Source organism: Doryrhamphus excisus, linkage group LG14, assembly GCF_037039965.1.
Source record: "Doryrhamphus excisus strain RoL-2023G ecotype Guam linkage group LG14, RoL_Dexc_Guam_v1.1, whole genome shotgun sequence".
NCBI lineage: Eukaryota > Metazoa > Chordata > Actinopteri > Syngnathiformes > Syngnathidae > Doryrhamphus > Doryrhamphus excisus.
In genome coordinates, this window is record NC_136370.1 from 19,441,164 (window position 1) to 19,461,164 (window position 20,001).

General features: G+C 46.6%; 1 protein-coding gene and 1 long non-coding RNA gene across 5 annotated transcripts in view; one reads left to right on the forward strand and one right to left on the reverse strand.

Moving 5' to 3' along the window:
• LOC131140440 (uncharacterized) overlaps positions 1 to 4,975 on the forward strand; it is a 31,401-nt gene extending 26,426 nt beyond the window's left edge. For 3 of the 4 annotated variants that reach the window (XR_013629726.1, XR_013629727.1, XR_013629728.1), the window contains exon 5: positions 4,632 to 4,975. This is a non-coding gene — a long non-coding RNA (uncharacterized LOC131140440). Of the gene's footprint in view, positions 1 to 822; positions 1,369 to 4,631 lie in introns of those variants that run through there. The other variant, XR_013629729.1, reaches the window with a different exon arrangement.
• prkd1 (protein kinase D1) lies at positions 144 to 18,360 on the reverse strand. Its single transcript, XM_058090866.2, has 21 exons — positions 18,104 to 18,360; positions 13,981 to 14,119; positions 11,333 to 11,464; positions 11,105 to 11,274; positions 10,537 to 10,560; positions 10,247 to 10,454; positions 10,010 to 10,078; positions 8,672 to 8,867; positions 8,233 to 8,356; positions 8,069 to 8,146; positions 7,798 to 7,965; positions 7,535 to 7,646; positions 5,573 to 5,625; positions 4,866 to 4,938; positions 4,663 to 4,769; positions 4,027 to 4,188; positions 3,832 to 3,930; positions 3,601 to 3,761; positions 3,419 to 3,525; positions 623 to 708; positions 144 to 542 (listed from the first exon to the last, which is right to left on the reverse strand). Exons 1-21 carry the CDS (start codon positions 18,311 to 18,313, stop codon positions 330 to 332), a joined length of 2,691 nt encoding a protein of 896 aa, XP_057946849.2. The 5' UTR covers positions 18,314 to 18,360; the 3' UTR covers positions 144 to 329.
• Between the last annotated feature and the right edge of the window lie 1,641 nt (positions 18,361 to 20,001).

Genomic DNA, 20,001 nt, shown 5'->3' on the forward strand with positions numbered 1-20,001 from the left:
TTTATGGCTTGTATCTAGCTTGATTTAGTATTAGCATAGCGTTAGCATTAGCATTAGCTGTCTTATAAGTGAACTGACTTTTGAAAGGCTCGGAGAGAAACACCCAGACTGTCAGCATCAACTAGTTGAGACCAAAAGAAAGATTGAGCATAATTTGTCTTTTATTTGGTAAGCAGCAAAGCACACCGATACACAAGCTGCTAACCGTCATAAAATGGAAATGAGAATAAAGTCTACATTCGTAAAATAAAGTTGTAAGAAAAAAAACACTATCGCGTGGCTTTTTATCAATAAATCTCCGTCAGACGCTCGATGTGGACTTTGGCTGCTCACAGATCGCTGACTCGCTCGCTCAGCGTCTCGAGCTCTTCCTCCCGCTCCCCGTAAAGCTCCGCCCCCTGGCCATCAACGTGGTAGGCGGGGTAGACCAGACCGCCGACTTGAGCGTGGTGGTGCCAACGTAGGTCGTCGCTCTCGTGTGTCACATAGCGCTCGTTGACGCGGCCTTCCAGGCTCCGCAGGTCCAACCACATCTGGTAGTCCTGTGTGTGCGTTGGGAGGGGACAAAGATGGCAGTGAGGTCAGGCGAGGTCACGTGAAGGTCGCGGTCACTGCGTCTCACCTGCAGCCACGGGTGGCTGAGCGTCTTATCCACGCTGTAACGCTTCCTCATCTTGACCTGCAGCAGGTTGTTGATCAGGTCTATGGCTGCAGACACAGGAAGAGGCCGTCAGAGGCGGGGGCTTGAGGGTTGGCCCTCCCGGTGTGCGGGGCCAGCAGAGGCTAATGAGCAAAGCTAACATGATGTTAACATTTCTTCAGGGGTCAGCGGGCTGAACAGCTCTGAGAACGCGGGGCCCCTCGTGCCTGGGGGGGGCCTCCATCGCTTGGCATTATGCGCATGAATGCACGCCGGCTTCAATGGACCCTCGGCCCGCCTCCTATGACCACGCCCACATTTTTGTCCTCTTCAGTCCTCCGCCTGGGACACTGTCTGAACCATGACGTCCACCTGGGATGGAAGTCTGTCTCAGCGGGACATCGCATGTCCCCCGCAATCATAAAGACACGTTATTAAAACACAAAATATTCGGTCCTGAATGTGTCAAAAACGTCTCTGTTGCCGTGGATACAGCGTCCCGAGAAGACAAGAATTCGACTTTTACCTGCCTCACATTCCTTGTCTGACTCATGTTGTCGTCGTCTAAATGCCGGTGAGTCACAGACTAACTTCCTGCCGCCCCCTCAGGAGGGCAACCATGAAGACACGCTAGAACACAGTTTCTCAACTCGTGGGACTGAAAACAGATCGTTGGTTTTTGCCGGGGGGAAAAACACTAGAAAACGATCTTGCGCTTTTATTCTGAAGTTTTTTTTAATGCAGTGGGGTGTCTATTTATAAACCGTAAGGTGGTGTCAACATCCTGTGGTGTTATTTGAAAGCCACTGCCATAGAAAAAGGCACAACGGTACTGTACTGCATGAAATTGCCAATGCTAATCGCTAGTGGGTATAAGGGATTTTCAATGCAAATTAGCATCAAGCTAGTACATTTGTTGAAACTCGGGATGCTCCAGTCCAATTCCGATCATCCATGAGTAAGATGGAACGATACCAATCACAAGGATTACTTTCAATCATTTATAATTAGTCGACATTAGTCGATTCCAAAGGCCACCGGCCAATAGGTCATATTCATTAACAACAACACATTATTATGACAACAATAGACACTTGAAAATGTTAATACATACCCGATGGATGTATCTGCTTCCCCGTGGGACAAAAACAAGCTCCAAACTAACTGCATGCAAGATGTTATTTGTAAAAAGTCACATTTAGAGTCTGAAAACGAGACGCTAGTCAGATAATTCTAGCTAGCTAGCTAGTTAGTACGTATGCGATGGATGTATTCACTTCCCCGTGGGACAAAAACAAGCTCCAAACTAACTGCATGCAAGATGTTACTTGTAAAAAGTCACATTTAGAGTCTGAATATGAGACGCTAGTCAGATAATTCTAGCTAGCTAGCTAGCTAGTTAGTACGTATGCGATGGATGTATCCACTTCCCCGTGGGACAAAAACAAGCTCCAAACTAACTGCATGCAGGATGTTACTTGTAAAAAGTCACATTTAGAGTCTGAAAACGAGACGCTAGTCAGATAATTCTAGCTAGCTAGCTAGTTAGTACGTATCCGATGTATGTATCCACTTCCCTGTGGGACAAAAACAAGCTCCAAACTAACTGCATGCAAGATGTTACATGTAAAAAGTCTCATTTAGAGTCTGAAAACGAGACGCTAGTCAGATAATTCTAGCTAGCTAGCTCGTTAGTACGTATCCGATGGATGTATCCACTTCCCCGTGGGACAAAAACAAGCTCCAAACTAACTGCATGCAGGATGTTACTTGTAAAAAGTCACATTTAGAGTCTGAATACGAGACGCTAGTCAGATAATTCTAGCTAGCTAGCTAGTTAGTACGTATCCGATGGATGTATCCACTTCCCCGTGGGACAAAAACAAGTTCCAAACTAACTGCATGCAAGATGTTACATGTAAAAAGTCACATTTAGAGTCTGAAAACGAGACGCTAGTCAGATAATTCTAGCTAGCTAGCTAGTTAGTACGTATCCGATGGATGTATCCACTTCCCCGTGGGACAAAAACAAGCTCCAAACTAACTGCATGCAAGATGTTACTTGTAAAAAGTCACATTTAGAGTCTGAAAACGAGACGCTAGTCAGATCATTCTAGCTAGCTAGCTAGTTAGCTGTGGCTGTTTACAGCTAGGCAAAGTCAAACACCAATAGGTTTGCCAGGGGATTTATGTAGCCTGTTGCTAGCAGTTGTTTTTTGTGATCGTCTTTCAAAGGCATTTATCACCATAGGGCGATGACGTTTTTTATGGAAATGGTCCGACACTAATACTTTATGTGTTCAGTCTTAATAGTACATCAATAGGAAGGCTCTGAAATGGAACTCAACTGCAACTTGATTCTGCCGAGCTAGCACTGCGCTAGAACATTTGGAAGAAACACGAGGTGAACTTGAGTGGAAACTTCTCAGCAGGAAGGAGCTGCTCCAAGCTGGAAGCTGTTTAACCTTCGACGCCAGTTAGCTTGGAAGCTAACGCCAGGCGGAGGTTAGGATGTGAAAGTCGCTCATTAAAGTCAGCAGGAGATGAAAGTGGAACTTTCCCTGGAAGTCTTTGACATTTGTGTCACTTTAATTGGACAAAATGCCACTTAGTCCAAATGTCAAACACGCGACAGGAAGTCCAATCAAAGCAACTGCAGGTTTGCATCCTGACTTGAGATTCGTGACCGTGAAGCAAACAAGAAAATGGACGAGCTCTGTCAAAATCTCTAAATGTTTTGATGAGCATCAAAGCAACATGGCTGGCTTGTCAACGCACCTTCCTGGGAGACCTTCTTCCAGGGGTGCGGCGGGTACATGAAAGCAGCGTTCTGGATCTGATCGTTGATGTCTTCATCTTCGTTAAACGGGAACGTCCCGCTGAGGCTGCAGCACAACAACCAAAACATGTGACCAAGGCGGTTGCCGTCATGAACATCATCACGTCCACGTGTCGCCCACCTGACGTAGATGATGACGCCCACTGACCACATATCCAGGGAGCGGTTGTAGCCTTTGTTCCTGAGGACCTCGGGGGCCAGGTACGCTGGCGTGCCAACCACAGAGCGGCGGAAAGACTTCTCACCGATGATCCGCGCAAATCCGAAATCACAGAGCTTCACCTTCAAGTCGCAAACAAGAATACCATGACGCATCTTCTCCTCGGTAGCCATGTTGAATGGGCCTCCTGACCTGTGGAAGTGGATCCGCAGATGCCAGGAGGACGTTTTCGGGTTTGAGGTCACAGTGGACGATGTTCTTGAAGTGGAGGTGACGCAGAGCCACCAGGATCTGACGACCAGACACATGCTAGTCAACACCTTAGCTAGCTGAGAGTTAGCTCCTTGTCTGACAAGGAAGTGTCAACGTGGTTTTGGTCAGAGTCACCTGAGTCACTAAGAACTTGGTAATCCGTTCGGGTAGTCGACCTTTCTCGCTAGACAGGATCATCTCCAGCATGTCTCCGTGGAGCTTCTCCATGACGACAAAGACTCTCTCGGGGGTCTCGAACATACAGTCCAGGTTGACCACGCCTGGGTGGTGAAGGTTCTGGAAAGATGAGGATTCGTTTCTGTTAACTCGTTCACTTACTCGCCTCTGCTATCAATAGCTACGTTAAAATTGGAAACCAGGTACATTTTTTGGAGTCTACATTTGAGGCTGACTTTTTAATTCCATAACTTTTAGGATCTTTTAAGAAGTTCAAAATCCAACCTCAGCAGCAACAATCGATAAATCAATCACAAAACGGAAACTCTACTTCCTTTCTTTCCTTCCTCGATGGTGCGGCCGTTGCTATGGCGGCGCCAACAGGCTGAGCAGCACCATGACATGCCAGGAAGTGACACCCCCACAGTGTTGTCATGCTAATGAAGGCGCTCACGACAGGAAGTCTCGCTCAGCGCATGTTTGTGTGTGTGTCTTCATGCTTTTGCGCCACAAAGACTCTCAGGTGTTCACCTTAATAACTTTGTTATGTTTTTTGGTCATAGGCTCTGCCCGCACAGGTGAAGAAGAATGTACCTGCAAAATGGCCACCTCGTTACGCAGCTGACTTTCTTGTTTAGTGGGAAAACGAAGTTTGTCAATGATCTTGATGGCCACATCGCGGCTGGACTTCCTGTGCTTGCCTGTCAACACACACCACGAACGTTCATGTTGAAATGTAAGTAGTTGGTCAGTAAATTATTGGTCAATCAGATGATCAGATGAAGTTGTTGTTTTACCACCGTAGACGATCCCAAACTGTCCTGATCCCAGGACCTCGTCTGGGAAGATCTGATACACCGAATTGATGTCCTGAAACACACAAACATTTGGTTAATTGATTGAGTGGTCATTTCATGAATGGAAAATATGCTTTGTTATACGAACAGTAAAATACAACAATTTGTTACGCGCAGTATTGTATGATAACTACGATAAATAATAACTTCAAATCATATTTAACATATGTAAAGTGGAACTGGAGGCCTTTTGAAGCTTTCTGTATACACAAACTAATTGAGTGACTGGGTGTGTATTTTGTGTGGATGTTGTGTGTGTGTTTGTCTGTGGTGACAGACAACGCCTGCAATATACCATTTTAGTTGGTGCAGCAGCTTCTGTGCAGTTCAGTGACAAAAATATGATAGTAGTAGTAGGCTGCACGGTGGTCGAGTGGTTAGCACGCAGGCCTCACAGCTAGGAGACCCGAGTTCAATTCCAGCCTCGGCCGTCTCTGTGTGGAGTTTGCATGTTCTCCCCGTGCATGCGTGGGTTTTCTCCTGGTACTCCGGTTTCCTCCATGTGAGTGTGAATGGTTGTTTGTCTACATGTGCCCTGTGATTACTATACGTCACCTTGGTTATCAGGGTGGTTATCACAGTTTGAAGGATATTTTGCGGAGATGTACAGTATAAGTGTGTGTGTGTGTGTGTGTGTGCGTGCTCACCACGTTCTCTTGGATGTGACGGTTGGACACTGAAAAGCTGACAGAGACTTCCTCTGAGGAGACAAACGCCAACAAGACAGTCATCAGCTAGAAGATGTTTTTAGATGGGATCACAGCATATCATAGCAACTATTGCCCCTAGCGGCTGTGAGCAGAATAGCGATGACCAGTGCAATTTGATTGGATGCTGAGTAAATGCTGTAATCTACTGATCTTGGCAGCAAAAATGTGTTTGTCCCGTTTCTGAACCAGATGCATTCTTTGCTACTGGATGATACTGAATGTTAGCATTATGCTAATAGTTTGATTTCCTTTGTTACTATCAGGAACATGACACGTTTACATTTCTACAACTAAACATATCCATAAGGGACTATGAAGTAGTGATGGCCCGTTGGTATACGGGTCGTTGTTGCCTATTATGTTGCTACTGCTGTCAGGTACATTTAGCATACTGGCTTGTTTGCATTGACGGTCACAGAGAAATGATTAATTCATTATTAAGTATCTTATGTAAGATGTTCAGTTTTCAGTCAATTCTTTGAAATGCAACTCAAGTGGAATATTTATTGAGAACCTGTTATCTGTGTGCTGCTCTAGCAATGTCTGAAAGTCCCCAAGTGCCCTTTGCGCCCCAACCCCCACGACACCTTGACCCAGCACCGCTTCATCTGAGAAACATTGAACTAACCAAATGCAGGAATTACGGAAGAAGACAACTAAGCAAATACAGAAGGAGATAACTAACCCAATACAGGAATTACAGAAGAAGACAACTAACCAAATAGAGAAGGAGATGACTAACCAAATAGAGAAGGAGATAACTAACCAAACACAGGAATTACAGAAGGAGACAACAACACAAATACAGAAGGAGATAACTAACCAAATAGAGAAGGAGATAACTAACCAAACACAGGAATTACAGAAGGAGACAACTACACAAATACAGAAGGAGATAACTAACCAAATACAGATGGAGATAACTAACTCAATGCAGGAATTCCAGAAGGAGGCAACTACGCAAACACAGAAGGAGATAACTAACCCAATACAGAAGGAGATAACTAACCAAATACAGAAGGAGATAAATAACCCAATGCAGGAATTCCAGAAGGAGATAACTAACCCAATGCAGGAATTACAGAAGGAGATAACTAACCCAATACAGAAGGAGATAACTAACCCAATGCAGGAATTACAGAAGGAGATAACTAACCAAATACAGGAGATAACTAACCAAGTACAGAAGGAGCTAACTAAGCAAATAGATGAATTCCAAAAGAAACCTGTCAAATGAAGGACTTATAGAAGACAACAACCCCCAACTGCACTCTGTTAGACTTTCAAGAAAGATCATGAAGCAAAGGAACAAACCAAAGAGCAAATAAAGTGTAGAATGTTTGAGAGGAACAAAGCACATGCATGGACGATGTGATTGGGACTGGGGTCTACATTCCACGTAGCTCTGATGCCAGGACAGATGATAACAGAAGAAGAGAACAGGATGGAATGGATGTAGCTCCAACAGAATCATGACTTGATGCAATAAAAGGGGGTGGGTGTTACTGGGGACATGCATTTCCTAGGGAATCAAACCTGTGCCATGTGTGGGAAAGGCGGCAGAGTGTACAGTTAGACCACCAGGACTAATGATGATGATGATGATGATGATGATGATGATTCTATCAGTGAAGTCTCCAGCACTGCCACACAAAAACAAGTTGAGATGTTGGCCATGTTTATTTTCATCATCTGAGACCAGGCGGAGAGCTCCTGGCATCGACGTGAGTCATGATCACGTTGACGTCAATAAATGTCAAAATAGCTCCGAAGGCACCGCGTGGGATTGGACGCCCCCGAGAGGACTCGATGTGAACACCTGAGCAGGTCATTTCCTGCCTGTTGAAGAACTTACATGTTCACAAATCTCACATTCGAGCGCCACTTGTGTCTACTCACTGTGTCCATCGCCATGACAACCGTGGGAGATCCCCGTGGAGACGGCAGGCATGAGAGCGTGCTTGATGGCCATCTCCCACATCCGAGACACATCCTGACCCGTGCCGCTTACCTGGAAGCGACCATGTTCCCGACGTCAGGTCGTACACTCATTGGACATTCATGAGATCACCAATGTTCTACCTTTACAAAGATAATACTCCGAGCTACTAGTGTAGCTAAAGTATTGACAATAAGCAATGCTAGCTTGTTTCTGTCATCACCAGCATGTTGTTGCCCGCCACAGAGTCGCCGCCAAGCTGCAGGTTCTCGCCAACGTAGTAGACCAACGAGATGGTCGCGATCTCAAAGCAATGAGGGTTGGCCCCGTCAGGAAGCAGCGAGAACACCTGAGCTGGTTCTAGAGACAGAATCTCTGCCAACGGGATCTCCTGCACAGAACAAAGTAGACACCTTCTAGAAGGTTTGACATTGAATGGACTTGTTCTTTAGTTGGTCTCTGGAGGACTGAAGTTCCACACTAAAACACATTACCTTATAATATTTACTTCCTGTGTCGTTCTGGTACAACGTGATGCATTTACTGTCCAGGCGCCAATAATGTCTCTTCCTCTGAAGCAAAACATTGAGAAGAATTCATAAAGAATCAAATGCTAAGCCAAAAGCTACAAGCGAAGCCACGTGCTAGTTTTGAGTACCAGCGTGTCCTTGCTGGTGTAGTGGACCATCCAGCCCTCCTTGATCACGCTGCTGTTCTTCCTCTTGGTGTGTTTGACCGACTGGACCACTCGCATCAGGGGGATGTTGTTACTGGTCGACGGGCTGCGGGGACGTGGGGAAAAGCAGAAGGTCAAGTAGAAGATAGCGTGTGCTGGAAAGAACAGTGGTTGACTTCGGGGCTCTGTCCCAGGAACTTCTAATCTTCTCTTCGGAATGGAATATTCCCAACGAAAAACTCCTTGCAACGCTGCGTTTCCTTAGGTTTGGATCGGCACACCAGTTCATGCTGGTCTATGGACTTTTATTGGCTCTTTTAATGGATTACGGGCCTGACGGTCAAAATTGTGCATGCAATCATAGTAGATCACCTGCACCCAGATCAGTTCCTTGAACTCTGTTCTGTGAAGTTCTGAGTACCTGATGGCCCGGTTGGACTCATCCAGATCAGGGTCATGCAAGTCGCCTAGGTCGCCCGGTCCCGCCTCCAGCAGGAGGCTTCCTTCAGACATCAGCGCTTCGTCCATGTCATCCAGAAGGCCGCCGCCTCGGTCGTGGTCGTCAAGGCAACCCTCCGCCATGCCTGCGTCGGACTCCACCCCAGGGCTCAGCAGCTCTGCAGTCCAAAGACACGGCTCTGTCTCTACTTGGGACCGCTACGATTAGGAAACTCCATAAGCTATTGCCGGGTTTCAACCACGTGACCTCAAGGCGCTTAGCATCAATTCCGGTTCAGTAATTCCAGACGTTCGGTACCAGTTTGTGCAATATTTTGGATCTAAAAGCGAATAACGGAATATATCGTTGTCTCCAGTTGTGTGAGTGTACATGATGTGATGCATGAGGACATAAAATAGTAATAGTCCAAAACAAGAAACACAGTGAACGCTTAACTGCATAAATACAGTTTGATTGACGGATGTAGGCATGTGTCCACTACGGGATCACAAATACCAATATCCCAGTTTTGCAGATTTTTCCATGTAGTTTCCTTGCAATACAGAAGGCTTTGTATGTACGGCCTTGAATAATTGGGTGCTTATGCATTAGGAAATAACAATCTATAGTTTTCTTTTATGACGCAATTATTTTGCATTTCACATTTTCGAGTTCCAACATTGTTTTAATGTTTATTTTTATTGTAAAGGATGCTTGTTGTTTACCATTGTGAACTGGAGCGGGGGTTGCACGGTAGTCGAGTGGTTAGCGTGCAGACCCGAGTTCAATCCCACCCTCGGCCATCTCTGTGTGGAGTTTGCATGCGTGGGTTTTCTCCGGGTACTCCGGTTTCCTCCCACATTCCAAAAACATGCTAGGTTAATTAGCCACTCCAAATTGTCCATAGGTATGAATGTGAGTGTGAATGGTTGTTTGTCTATATGTGCCCTGGGATTGGCTGGCCACCAGTCCAGGGTGTACCCCGCCTCTCGCCCCAAGACGGCTGGTCTCGTGAAATGGTAGAAAATGGATGAATAAACTGGAGCCTGTCCAAAGTCGTGTCCATTCAACGAGAACGAAAACGCTGAGAAAAATGGCTTCCCTACATTTGTTGGTTGTTTCCTGAACTTTTTTCCCCATTATCTTAGTAATAGCGATTTCCAAAATACATATTTGAATGATTTCCACATGCGAGAATGGCACATGTATGCGGCATTTTTATATATCATTTGTAGTTATTGTTTGTAGCTTGTTTGGGGTGGGGTCAACAACAACTGGATGTGACATCACGTGAAACCCAGCTACGGCGTTAGTACTTGCCTCCATTTTCGCCCAGACAGTTGTTTGGCACTTTGGCAGCACAACGCTTATGGCAGTTAAATTTACAATCTGACAAGAAGAAGAAGAAAAACGAGAGTTGATTACTTCATATGCAGAGTGGGGACATGCATGACGTGGCGTGGGGACATGTGTGGTACGTTGTGGACACACGTGGGACATGTAAGACGTGAGGACATGCTTTGGAGACATGAAGGACATTTCGTGAGGACACCTCACCTTTGCACTGCAAGCCCTGCCTGAAGAGACCTTTGAGCAGCTTCTTGCAGTGCTGGCAGACTGTGGGTCGAGTGTAGGAGTGGATGAGGAAGGTGTGAGGGACCTTCACCTTGGACTGCAGCAGCTTGTCCAGCTCGATGGGCCGGCCCACGTACGACTGCGAGCTGGAGCGCCGCTCCCGGCCTGGGAAGTATTCCAAGTGGTTCTTCTGTTGTAAAGAGAGGCGGAGTCAGAGGTGATGATGTCATGATGGCGCAGCAGTTGGAAGACTTGGGATTTTAGGTCTTTACCTCCATGTTGGGACTGACGGGGGACTGCAGGGTGAAAGAAGAAGAAAAGATTGTTTAAGTGTGCCAAATGCTTTGAAAACAAGCAATGTTAATGGTTTGGTTTATTTGGAACATCTTTAACAGGGTTACATTCAAGAACATCACATGTTTATATTTACTCAATTCAAGACAGAAGAAGAGCTTATTTAATCGTAGAGGTGATTCCACTTAAGCACTCTTTTCCTGGTTGTCTATTCCTACGTCCCACCACTTATCCCAGGCCTTTTGAGAGACATAGTCTCCCCAACGTTGCCTGGGTCTTCCCCAAGGCCTCCTACCAGTTGGACTTGCCCTGAAAACCTCCTCAAGGAGGCGTCTGGCAGGCATCCTTAAGGCTCTAAGTTAGAGCCCATCCACCCTAGAGAGAAAACCACTCGTACCCTCGATCTCAACAAGACCCCAAGGTACTTAAGGTCCTCCACTTGGGGCAGGATCTCATCCCCGACCCGGAGATGGCACTCCAACCTTTTCTTTTACTTTTGTAGCGTTCATTTCCACCGCGATTGTGTGACGCCAACGATGTACGCACCAGTAAAGCGTCGTCGCTGTAGTGGGGGGGTGAGGGCTCAGCAGAAAGGGGGCGGGCAATGTTGACCAGCCCGCCTGTCAGCGAGATGTTGGATGGCCGTCGCCTCCTCACGCCGCTGCAGTTGTTTGGGATTTTAAAGGCACAACGCTTGTGGTAGTTCAGCCCACACCCTGCAGAGAGCGCCATATCAGTCTGATGCCTTATGGGACACCAAGAAGAAAAACACACCTTCACATTTGAGGCCCTGCCGCACCAGCCCCCACAGCATTTCGCCACAGTGGTCACAGAAAGTGGGTGCCCGGTACGAGTGCACGAAGAGACAATGAGGGCGGATCTGGAAGTCCTCCACCGTGGTCGAAGCTGCAGGCGGGGAAGCCAGTTAGGATCCTGTTGATTACTGCTGGATCTCACATGGAATACCGTGGCTCACCCGTGGGGGTTACATTCCGGGAGTACAATTGTTGCGCCCATAAAAATGGCTATTTTTAACACGCAGATCGCTCCCCACCCTCCAAACCCTCTGTACTTGATTCACCGTACTTGTAAGTATAGTGTGTACACTGTCTACTTCTACTTCCTGTTCCAAATCCATTCTTGTCCTTCACTACTTCAGTATCTTCAGTTGACTACCTTCCATCACTACGGCTTGCTTCCCAGCCGCCATTATTTCCGCTACATACGTTAGCATAGCAGATGGGCCAGAGTTTGTTTTAACCGGATCAAAAATGACAAGTGTGAACGCACCGTGAGGTACAGATTATGCTGTTGCTTTTTGTTCATTACTCGCTCCCCTTCTGCTACATGAACGCCGTTATGCAGTCAAAACACCAAGGGCCCGATCCACTAAGACGCCAAATAATGAGATAACTAAAATATTGCACATATTAGTGGCCGTGTTGCGGGTAGTGGTGAGCAAAACCGTTCATTTCAGTGAACCGGATCGTTGCGGTTCATTCAGTAAAAAGATCCGTTCATTCATTCATTCATTTTCTACAGCTTTTTCCTCATGAGGGTCGCAGGGGTGCTGGAGCCTATCCCAGCTGTCTTCGGGCAAGTGGCGGGGTACACCCTGGACTGGTGGCCAGCCAATCACAGGGCACATATAGACAAACAACCATTCACACTCACATTCATACCTATGGACAATTTGGAGTGGCCAATTAACCTAGCATGTTTTTGGAATGTGGGAGGAAACCGGAGTACCCGGAGAAAACCCACGCATGCACGGGGAGAACATGCAAACTCCACACAGAGATGGCCGAGGGTGGAATTGAACCCTGGTCTCCTAGCTGTGAGGTCTGCGTGCTAACCACTCGATCTGTTCATTTCGATCAATTCAGTCAATTGGTCGTTAGCCTGTGATCCCTTTTGTGCATAGACCCGGTCAGCCGTGTCGAGTCAGTCCGTTCAGTCATGTTCACCGTTCGTTCCGACTCAACTGTCGGTCACTCTCAACTCCACCCACCCACAGAGCGAGGCGCTACGATAGGATAGGACAGACAAACTTGCAGATAGTCCCGCCCTGGAAAAGGAACGGTGAACTGACTCTCCAGCCGATCAAAAAAAAACGCATTTGCAACTGAACGGACCGAACGGGTATTTTCATTTGTTCTTTTGACTCATTCATAGTACAGTAGAGTGTGATCTACTATGATTGTATTTTGTCCTGTTTGTGGATCAATTTACGCACACAAAGTTTGGACACGTGTTTATACACGGAAACCTTTGGTAGGTCAGGTCCCAAGTGTAAGTACTTAAGTGCACCAATTCAGACACAGCAGATGAATGAGCAATAATACCATCCAACAAGCTAATAGCTGTGTATCGTTCGTGTTCAAAGGTCAACATCCTCCTGGTCACTAATGTCTGTTTTTTCGGTTGTATTTTTGTGTCGGCGCACTAAAACATCATTGACACACGCCGTCGTTGATCAGCTGTTAGCGACCACGCACACTCGCTTCCTGAAAACACAGCAACTCGCGCTAACGAGCTTTTAGAGGGTGTTTGCTAAATGTTGCGCACAAGAGGCTCTTAGTGGACCAAGATGGCCATCAGGCTTGGCAAGGAACGCGGCGGCGTTCGCACGCAAACCGCAGAAAGCAGCTCTGATTACATTCTGCTGCAGGAAATGATCTCCATTTATTCAAATTATTGTTTATATCTTTTGTTTGGAGGGCCGGCATGCATGTGAACAAGTTCACACTCTGTTATTATATGCCAGCGTGCACGTTTGTGTGTGTGTGTGTGTGTGTGTAAGGTAGGAGTGTTTGTAGCAGCGAAGCCGACGTGAGACAGCTACGCCATTTATAATCACAACACGGACATGCAATTAGTGGGACTAATTAAGACATGAACGTCCAATCAGCTGACACTTCCATTGAGGGAGCATTCAATCGTCACCACACTTGAGAATGTGGCGCACGCATGTGGAGTAAATGGGTTCAAAGGTCACACTTAGCTGCTATGCTAATGACGTTATGGGTGCAGATGTATTGGTGTGATGACAGAGAGACGGGAAGCGACAGACTGTTAGCGTAGCGCCGTGCTAACACCTGAGCCCACTCCAGCTGAGCAGGAAGTCAGTCGCTTGTGTGCACACTCGCACGCGCACGAACCTTCGCTAACCTTCAATTTTGAGCTTGTACTTATCATAGTGTAAAACTAATTGATTATTAATTAGATGTATTATTAGATACTATACTAACATAACACAAAGCTAAGATGTTTTAAGGGCTTCTAAGTAGAGCAATTTATTGCAAACAAACATTAAACCAAAATAGCCGATCAAAAAATTTGGACCACAGCCTTCAAAAGCAAAAATCGTGGCAAAAAATGCTAAATATGCTTTAATTAATTGGCACATTGGCCCCTCCTACCTGACAAGATGGCCTCCACCAGGTCTCCTTCTTGGATCTGCGAAGCCGAGCGCAGCAGCTGCAGCATGTTCTCCGAGCTGGAGTCATGGCGGAACAGCAGGATCTTCTCGTACATCCCATAAAATCCACACTCGGGAAGCTGGCGGGAAAACAGACAGGAATGAATCGTGTTTCTAAATACTTAGGAGGAGGTCATGTAAAGGTCATTAGATATTTGTGTCTCAATCAGTGCACTTGCGTGTTTACACTCGGGGCTTCACATGCTAAAGGTTGGCGTGTATAAAAACGTGCTAAAACGTGATAGCATGTGTAAAACTGGTCTGCTGACGAGGTGTAACGAGGATTGAGATCATATGAGCAAACTAGCACTCAGTATTGCCTGAGCAGGACACGCAAATATGGTCATTTTGAACACACAATTTAAGAAAAATGTTGTTGTACATCGTTAGATTCTTACAGTGTAGCAGAAAAATATTTTGCTATGAACAATTCTTACCGTTTGCTTCAACATGCTAACACGCTATTTAAATGCATTTGAGCTATAAAATGTCTCGCTACTCACCACTAATGAATGACAACGTGAGGTACTTCAGCCTGTATATACAGTAACTTTCACAATATGGTGCATTCAAGGACTGCTGAATAGAGCGGGAAATGTCAACGTTAAACGTAAAACTGACCACTCTTGTTTGAATAAACTTTATTGTCTTTGTCATCAGCAAAGACGGGGACACTTTGTCCCGCATTAGACCTTCACCTCTTCACTTCCTTTCTCAACATCCTCATCATGCACGTCGCCATGGCACCTGTGTTTTGTTGTCATGGCAGCAAGCGCTCAAGGCTGCTTCCTCCGTGTCCCTCTCTGTTCGACACACACACACATATACACACATATATACACACACGCGCCTGCAAGGCATGCTGCAACTGCGGTAAAAGTCTCAGCCCTAAAACTTCTTGTGTGTTTGGTCATCTTTGGTTTATTGATTGATTGATTGATTGATTGATTGATTGATTGATTGATTGATTGGTTTATTACTTCGTATCCACTTGTTGTGTTGCATGAATGTTGATTCATTGGTTGCGTTACTAACACCTCACATCTTGTTCAACGTTTCACGAACACCGAGTTACAGCTCAGTTCCCACAGCTCCAGCATCGAATGCTGATCAGGACCTGCACACACACACACACACACACACACACACACACACAGACACACACTCATGCAGCCTAGTGTGTATAAAAGCCATAATGGCAGGAGGACACTTCACAGCGCAATCATCATCAGTTGCCGAGCAACAAGCGAAATAACCTCTACTGACAGAAACAGCTTTATTATAACTGTCAGCTGTGTGCGTGTGTGTGTGTGTGTGTGTGTGTGTGTGTGTGTGTGTGTGTGTGAGACAGCATGAAGGTGTGAAAGCAAGCACACTAATGCTTTTGTACCTCAGAAACATTTCTTTTTTTCTCTCTCTTTGATGTTTTCCAACTATTTAAAGTCTCAAAAGGACAAAATGTTCACATGACGGACAGGAAGATCACCAGACGATCATAGCACTGACTGGTCTTTACTGCGGTGGGATGTCTTTGACAACATCATCGTCCTGTCACTCAACCCAAGTAACCTCGACTTTGGATTACTTTTACCTGAGGACTGCTCATACACACACACACACACCCACACACACACACGTGCATTAACGCTAATCAGTTCATTTTGGAGCTGTGTGAATGTGTTAAGTGTCACATGTTGTCACGCAGGTGTTGAGGTCACCTGCTGCTCTTCTTATGAACTTCAGCGACGTGCACACGCTTCTGCATATGTGTGTGTGTGTGTGTGTTATCAAGTGCCGTTAGCATCCTCGCTAACTGGCTAACAGTTCAGGTGCAAATGTTCACTGTGGGAAATGAGGTGATTTTCACCTGAAGTGAGACAATTAGTCAACTAATGGACACATCATGCACTCTACATGTATGTGCGTGTGTGTGTGTGTGGCGTGTATTGTCCTATAATAGTATTAGTATACTGCTCAATAGTATTATTAGTGGTGAAAAAGTAACATAAACGTTACTACTGTCAGTTTTATTCTGTTATATTCTTGTACCTAGCAGTGATTTGGATAAGGCTACAATTCTAACGATGCTAAATGTACACATCTATTATGCGATGTAGCATTCATTCGCGCTCAGCTAACTCATTTGCTGGCATACCAGATGTGCGAGTCATGAACGAGTCGTTCGATACTTGTCAGTTTTTTACTCAATTGGGAACTCACGGGTACTCTCCTGCGCAAAGTCGTTCAGTTACTCATCCCTGCTACTGCACTTAGTTAGTTGCAATTTTTAAAACCATGATTAATCTGATTAAATATTTTAATCACCAGACAGCCCTAGTATGTTTTAGCCCGGTGGAAAAAGCAACACCTCTGGTCTTTGACTAAAATGAACTCTATTTTTCCTTTTCTGCCTCGGCTGCAAGATGGGTACTCGGCGAAGACTCCAGTTTCACTGACTCACGGGTGCTCGATTCCCATTTGGTGACCACAGCTGCCCAAAAGGAGCCCAGTGTGGCTTTTTTTCATAGGTGCCCAAAATTCTCTCAGATACTCAACAAGGAGTTTCACCCACTCACGGGTATTCAACGGAGACTTGATGTGGTGACGACAGCTGCCCAGGGAAGCCTAATTCCCGAAGAATTCCTGGTGGAGCCTTTGCTCATGGGTGCTTGACTAAGACTGGAGTTCCACTGATTCACAGGTGCTTGACCAAGACTCGAGTCTCAGCCACTCACAGGTGCTCAACAAAGACTTGAGTTTCACGGACTCACAGGAGAAGACTCGTGTTTCACTGACTCCCGGGTACTTGGAGAAGACTCCAGTTTCACTGACTCACAGAAGAAGACTCAAGTTTCACTGACTCATGGGTACTTGGAGAAAACTCCAGTTTCACTGACTCAGAAGAAAACTCAAGTTTCACTGACTCAGAAGAAAACTCAAGTTTCACTGACTCACAGGTACTTGGAGAAGACTTGTTTCACTGACTCACAGATACTTTGGAGAAGACTCCAGTTTCACTGACTCACAGAAGAAGACTCAAGTTTCACTGACTCACGAGTACTTGGAGAAGACTCGTTTCACTGACTCACAGATACTTTGGAGAAGACTCCAGTTTTACTGACTCACAGGTACTTGGAGAAGACCCAGGTTTCGCTGACTCATGGGTACTTGGAGAAGACTTGAGTTTTGTTGACTCACAGGAGAAGACTCGAGTTTCACTGACTCACAGGTACTTAAGATTCAAATGTTACTGACTCGCAGGTTCTTGGAAAAGACTCAGGTTTCACTGACTCACAGGAGACGACTTGAGGGTCACTGACTCGCAGGTTCTTGGAGAAGACTCCAGTTTCACTGACTCACGGGTACTTGGAGAAGACTCGAGTTTCATTGACTCACAGGTACTTGGAGAATACTCGAGTTTCACTACCTCACCCGTGCTAGACAGACTCCACCCGATCTTGCTGTGCTGCTAGAGCATTACTAGTGCACCGTGTTGCCAGGTGTACGATGAGGATTAAGTATGACAATTGATAAAGTTCCATTCCAGTGAGTTTTTCAGAGGCCCAGAGTCTAGAGTCCACAATGGAGTGCAAGGAAGGTCCCCAGAAAAAACCCAGGTTGTCCAGTAAAATGATTCTCCTAAAAGTTCCATTGTTTTGAAGGAAAGGAAGCTAATGCTAGTGAGACAACTGTCTGCTAGCTAAGCTAATTCATGAGCCCTCTTGATTGATTGATTGATTGATTGACAGACAAGCATCCTCTGAGAAACTGTCCCCAATTTATGAATTGAATTTAGCCCCAACATTTGGAGATTTGTTGTTATTTGTGTCTGCCGAGGAAACAAAGGCTAGCTACTCTTGCTTCTTCCAACAGGAAGAGTCCACAAGTGAGTCAGCGCAAACACACGCACACGCACACGCACACGCACACGCAACGATGGTCGCATGAAGTTCAGGCGCGTTACCAAGACAACACACTTTGATCCTGAACTTTCACCCCATCCACGCGCGGCATCCATGTTGTCACGTCACAGCTCGTGCGCTAGTAGTGAAATAAGTTGTTACCTTCTGGTCCACGATGTTACACGCCGCTTCCCGAACCTGAGCCAGGCTCAGCTCCGCCGAGTCCAGCAAAACCGGTTCGCGGCTCAATCCGATCTGGATATGGAACGAGATCACGCCCCCCCCTGCCGGCGCACCGGGACCGGGGCAGCTGCCCCCCCCTGAGAACGACGGGAGCGGGCTGGGGGCGCGGATGAGCGGAGGGGCGCTCATGGGAGCCGCGGGGAAAGATCCGGCAGCCGAGAGAGCGGAGCGAGGAGGAGGAGGGAGGAGGAGGAGGAGGAGGGAGGAGGGAGCCGCCGGTGAGCGTGCAGGAGTCTCGGACGCGCGCACAACTTCCCTCCAAAAAGTAGACGAGGTACCACCGGAAACCGTACTGAGCGGTACCGCACGGTCCGGTGGACCCTGTGTGTGTGTGTGTGTGTGTGTGTGTGTGTGTGTGAACAGGAAGGGGGGGGCTCCCTTAGGAGATTCATCAGGTGATGAGCTGATGACGTCACGTGTCTGACGTTTCATGGTGGCGCATGAAGTGGGAGGGGCCTAATTCCTCCATACTGGATGGGCGTGTCCAGGTAGTCAAATGTTTGTCACGGCCCCTCCCACTGCGTCCCACGTTGTCAGCAAACTTTGTCTGGAAACACAAGTTTAGCACTTGAACGCATCTCACACCCCTCCCCTGACAGGAATAGAACCCTTGTGGGGGTGGGGGGGGGGGCAAATCTGTCACTGTGTGTGTGTGTGTGTGAGACGCTCAGTCGGCATCACTGAAAAGAGAGAGGCGTTACTCTGATGTGAAAATATACCCCCAAATAAACGTCACAACTACAGGAAGTAGTTTATGCGAGGTGACAGCCCCCCCCCCAACAACAAAGTCAACTTCCTGGTTCTTCATCACTATGTCGCCATGCCAACCCAGCACGGTGACATCACACTGTCATGTTTTCACAGGCCAGTGTTGCACTCATTGTGTGTGTGCACCGCCAAAATAAAAGCACGTGTTTAAACATCAACACACGAGCGGCGTGATGAGGAAAACATGTTTGCAACATGTGTGCGTGTGGGTACATGAATGAGGACCAATCACAGCACGGACCATTTCACATGCTAACAAAGCCCGCCGGGATGCTAACACGTCGACTGTCGCAACTGGTGTGATTGATAACGACTTTGACCTCACACGCGCGTTTGACTCCGTCAAGTCAATTAGCAAACGCGCTATGAAGTGCTAAAGCTAACCACAACAACTTGTACTTATCAGTAAGTTTGCTGTCATCTTCGGCGTGCACGTCAACATCAGCGCACGTACCCCGTTTAATGAGGTTGCTATGATATGCTGTGATATTTGATGACACGGCCTCCTGTTTGTCCTCGTTTCTCCTATTCAGAGGCATTTCTCTTTATCTTCTAGTTGGAAGTGAATCATTACACTGTTGACTCATCTCAGCAGCCCCCCCCCCCTGCCCCCCCCACCTCGCTGCCTGTGTGTGTGTTTAATAGCAGCAGCTGTGTCTGGTCCACGTCTGCTGCTAGCTAGCTAATTGGTGCTGGAGGCTCAGCTCGTTAAGTCTCCTCTCTGTGCTTCACAAACAACCTCACACCTTTGTTCCTAGTGTGTGTCTGTGTGTGTGTGTGTGTGTGTGTGCGTGTGTGCGCGTGTGTGTGTACGCTTGTGGTGTCAAATTGTCCACATAAACTGTTTGCTTCGCCTTCCACTTCCTCATTGATCTTCTAGAGGATGCTAACCTGGCTAACATGCATTAGCCCAAGCAGTAAACATGCTAATCAGCACTTATAGCCGCTGCAGTAAACATGCTAATCAATGCGTAGCTTTAGCCAAGGCAGTAAAGATGCTAATCAACACTTAGCTTTAGCTAACGATATCCAACGTTTCATCGTCATCA